Raw genomic sequence first — 4,140 nt, 5'->3', positions numbered from 1 at the left:
AAATAATAATTTATAAATATTCACACTCTAACAGTCTTACCACTAACTAAAAAACAAAAGTATGAATCTTGCTCCAATATTATTAGCATTGAACCATTTATTTTAATTATGCCGTAGTATTAGTTAAAGCTAAATTGTTTATCTAAAATAAAAGAGACTATTCAAGTTCAAATGCTATACTCATGTTAAATATTCAAGTTCAAATTCAAATTCTACCTCTTTCAGGGAAACTTTTTCAGTGTGCACAAAACTCTATGATCTCTCTTCTAAACTCTCAAACCACTTTTCTATAAGTTATGGTATTTCTCATGTATAGGTAGGCAGTGTCCCATTCAAAGGCGAGGTAATCTTTAAGAAAAAAAAAATGATTTTTGCAAATATTAGGAAACTGAACAGCAGTCTTTTGTACACAACAGGAGCTACATTAGCTTATACAGTGAGGAAAAGAAAAACAAAAATATCCCTTTCATAGTTGAGTTTTCCCCTAGTGGTGGATTAAAAAAAAAAAGTCTAGGACACGCTCCGGCCATGGTGGTGGTGGCAGCCGCGCAGAGCCCGGCCGCCGGGGCACGCAAAGTTCTTCTTCTGTCCGGCCAGCCCGCCACCACCGCCGCCGCCGCCGCCGCCGCCGGAGCCCCGGCAGGCCGGGCTCTGCCGATCATGTTGCCGGGCCAGCGAGGGGCCAGCCCGGAGGCGGCGAGCGGGGGGCCGCCCCAGGCGCGCAAACGACAGCGCCTCACGCACCTGAGCCCCGAGGAGAAGGCGCTGCGGAGGAAACTGAAAAACAGAGTAGCAGCTCAGACTGCCAGAGACCGAAAGAAAGCTCGAATGAGTGAGCTGGAGCAACAAGTGGTAGATTTGGAAGAAGAGAACCAAAACCTTTTGCTAGAAAATCAGCTTTTACGAGAGAAAACTCATGGCCTCGTAGCTGAGAACCAGGAATTGAGACAGCGCTTGGGGATGGATGCCCTAGTGACTGAAGAGGAGGCAGAGACCAAAGGGAATGGAGCGAGGCCGGTGGCCGGGTCTGCTGAGTCCGCAGCAGGTGCAGGCCCAGTTGTCACCCCTCCAGAACATCTCCCCATGGATTCTGACGGTGTTGACTCTTCAGACTCTGAGTCTGATATCCTGTTGGGCATTTTGTTCAACTTGGACCCAGTTATGTTCTTCAGATGTCCTTCCCCAGAGTCTACCAGCCTGGAGCAGCTCCCAGAAGTCGACCCAGAAGGACCCAGTTCCTTACCCACACCCCCCCTCCATCCCTGGGGACGTCATCAGCCAAGCTGGAAGCCATTAATGAACTGATTCGTTTTGACCACGTATATACAAAGCCCCTAGTCTTAGAGATACCCTCTGAGACAGAGAGCCAAGCTAATGTGGTAGTGAAAATTGAGGAAGCACCCTCCAGTCCCTCAGAGAAGGATCACCCTGAATTCACTGTCTCAGTGAAGGAAGAACTTGTAGAAGATGACTTCATTCCAGAGCTGGGTATCTCAGATCTGCTTTCAACCAGCCACTGCCTGAAGCCATCTTCCTGCCTACTGGATGCTTATAGTGACTGTAGCTATGAGGGTTCCCCTTCTCCCTTGAGTGACATGTCCTCTCTGCTTGGTGTAGACCATTCTTGGGAGGACACTTTTGCCAGTGAACTCTTTCCCCAGCTGATTAGTGTCTAAGGAGTGATCCAATACTGATGCCCTTTTCTTGACTATTACACTGCTGGAGGATATGGCACAGAAGCCTGTGCTTCATTCAAAAAGCCAAAGTAGAGGGTGTATGGTCCTAGAGAATTCCTCTAAAGTATTTGTTCAAACCTCATAGGTCACCCCAAGTATTGTCTTTTGACATTCAGCAGTCCAGGGTACACAGATACATTACTATAATCCAGAATTACAGATTCTGAGGTTGTACCTTTATCTTAAGGGCAGTGGTTTGCCCTAAAGTATTTACGTAAGCATCACTAGAAAAGTGTCTTAGACATGGAATTAACGAATGGCCCTTTATCATTTCTCTTTACCCATCTTGGCATCCCAGGCTTGCCTCCGATCTTAGGTCCTTTAGTTTGCTTCTGCAAGCAGAGAGAACACCTATTTGAGGGGGCTCCTTTTCCCTTATCATGTACAGTTCAAGTAAAGATCAAGAATCTTTTGTAAAATAGAAATTTACTATGTAAATGCTTGATGGAATCTTTCCCTGCTAGTGTAACTTTTGGAAGGTGCTTTCTCCACTTATTTAAAACTACCTGTGCAGTTAAAAAGTAAAAAAAAAAAAAAAAAAAAAAAAAATCTAGAGAAAGTATGATTAAAAGCATTTTAAATACATTCACTGGTAAATTCTCAAGAAAAACAAATTACTCATCCTATAAAACAAAACTCAGATTTAAAATAATAGCATACAAATGATAATGATTCACTAACTAGTAATTATCTGAACTCTGCTTGCTTTTGTGATGAAGTGTTTTGTTGTTATTAATAAGATCTAAACAGGCAAATTAAATATTTGAACAGTTTCTTCCAGACTTCATACAGATTCTGTATTTCATCTGTTAATTCACTCTTTCTATTTGAAGCATTAGGGACTTGAGAACCAAAACACCACCTGTAGTTCTATTTTATTCCTAATTCATTCCTCACTTGAGATTTTCAATACTGCATCAAAAAGAAGTTCTTAAGGTGAATGTCCTCATTGTCATTCCAGAAAAATAATATGGTATTATCTCTTAGTGATGTGGCTCACATCTATAACAGTGCTAAACCCAACTTATTCCTTGATTTTTTTCAAAGTTTTAACTGTTTAGCAGGGAGATAGAGTAGGAACCTCATATCTGATTGCATACTTTCTGCTTTGCTCAAGAAATGCAATTTAATTAACCCTGGGCATTCTTCATTTATGCTTTACATTACATCCAGCTATCTTGCTGAATATTTTCAAGTGTAATCATAATCTCTTAGATAATTATTAATGGGTATTTCCTTCAAAATAAAATAAGTTTATCTTTAAGTTGAGTACTTATAAAATGCCTAGGGATTTTAAAAATGCCCCTTACAACAAAAAAGAATTTTTTTCTATTCATAACATATTAAGGTTAATAAATTAGATATCTTAATTATCTATAAATATTACATCTTAAAACTAATAACAACTGTAAACTTCATGTTACATTTAGGTTTTCCAGTATTTTTTAAAATATCTAAATTAAGATTGTGTGGAAAACTGTCTTGAAGGAAAATACAAATCTGAGTGAATTTTTTGTAACATTAGATAGAGTATGACAAATATTTTTCACATTAATGTGCATTTAAACAGAGGTCAAGATAGAGCTTTAAGATAAGTGAATTAATTACCGTTAACCAGCAAACTTTCAGTTTACCAGTAGTTCAAGTGCCCAAATGTTACAATTCCCTTAAAAAAACATTAGTAGAAGTGTTCTTCTTGAGTTCTCTGGCTTTCGATCGATTCAACGTGGGATATAGTGAGTTTTTTTCCAAAAATATTGGCACAGATATTAGAATTCATATTTACATGTCCTTGAAGTTACGTATTTATTATTTTAACCACTTATTGTGTGGGTAACAGAAATCTCACAGGGGTTAAAATTGTGAATCGTGTGAATATAAGTACTTGGTCAAATTTTTGAATGTTAGAAGCATAACAAGCTTGAAGGTTTTAAAATAAATGTGAAAATATTAGAAGACAATACAGAGCATCAGAATATATTAAAAATTTTCCCAAGTATTATTTTCAGAATTGGCTATACTTCCTACTACAAAGATCTGGTTTCTTAACAGAAACCTAAATTTTATGGGTTTTTTTAACCAAAATCTCAAGAGATTGAAAATTTTTCTTTAGAAATATAAGAAAAAAAGGGAGCTTGTAAAAGAAAATAATTTTTAAAAATTATCTTTCTATGGCAAGAATTTCTTAATCAAATTATTTTAGGAGCTCTTAATAATTTCATCAGTATATTAAACACACATTAGAAAAGGATTTCACTGATTTTAAAGGTAAGGCCAGCATATATTTTTCACTCCATATGCAAGAAAATATACCTAAGTTTTTAGTATAAAATTATTCAAAATATTCAGGGTTAGTTGCTTCTCATAAATAATATACTTTATAGTAGAAAAAAATATATATGCA

The 4,140-nt window shown here is 37.6% G+C and overlaps 1 protein-coding gene across 1 annotated transcript; it reads left to right on the top strand.

Moving 5' to 3' along the window:
- The first annotated feature begins 528 nt into the window (after positions 1 to 528).
- On the top strand, positions 529 to 2,174 carry LOC137766510 (uncharacterized). Its single transcript, XM_068546909.1, is given in 2 exon segments — positions 529 to 1,249; positions 1,252 to 2,174. Coding segments are annotated over 2 exon segments (1,146 nt in total). The 3' UTR covers positions 1,677 to 2,174.
- The last annotated feature ends 1,966 nt before the right edge of the window (positions 2,175 to 4,140 follow it).

This window comes from Eschrichtius robustus, chromosome 6 (genome assembly GCF_028021215.1).
Source record: "Eschrichtius robustus isolate mEscRob2 chromosome 6, mEscRob2.pri, whole genome shotgun sequence".
In the NCBI taxonomy this organism is placed as follows: domain Eukaryota; kingdom Metazoa; phylum Chordata; class Mammalia; order Artiodactyla; family Eschrichtiidae; genus Eschrichtius; species Eschrichtius robustus.
The sequence above is the reverse complement of the archived record's forward strand: the minus strand, read 5'-3'. Positions and strand labels throughout refer to the sequence as shown.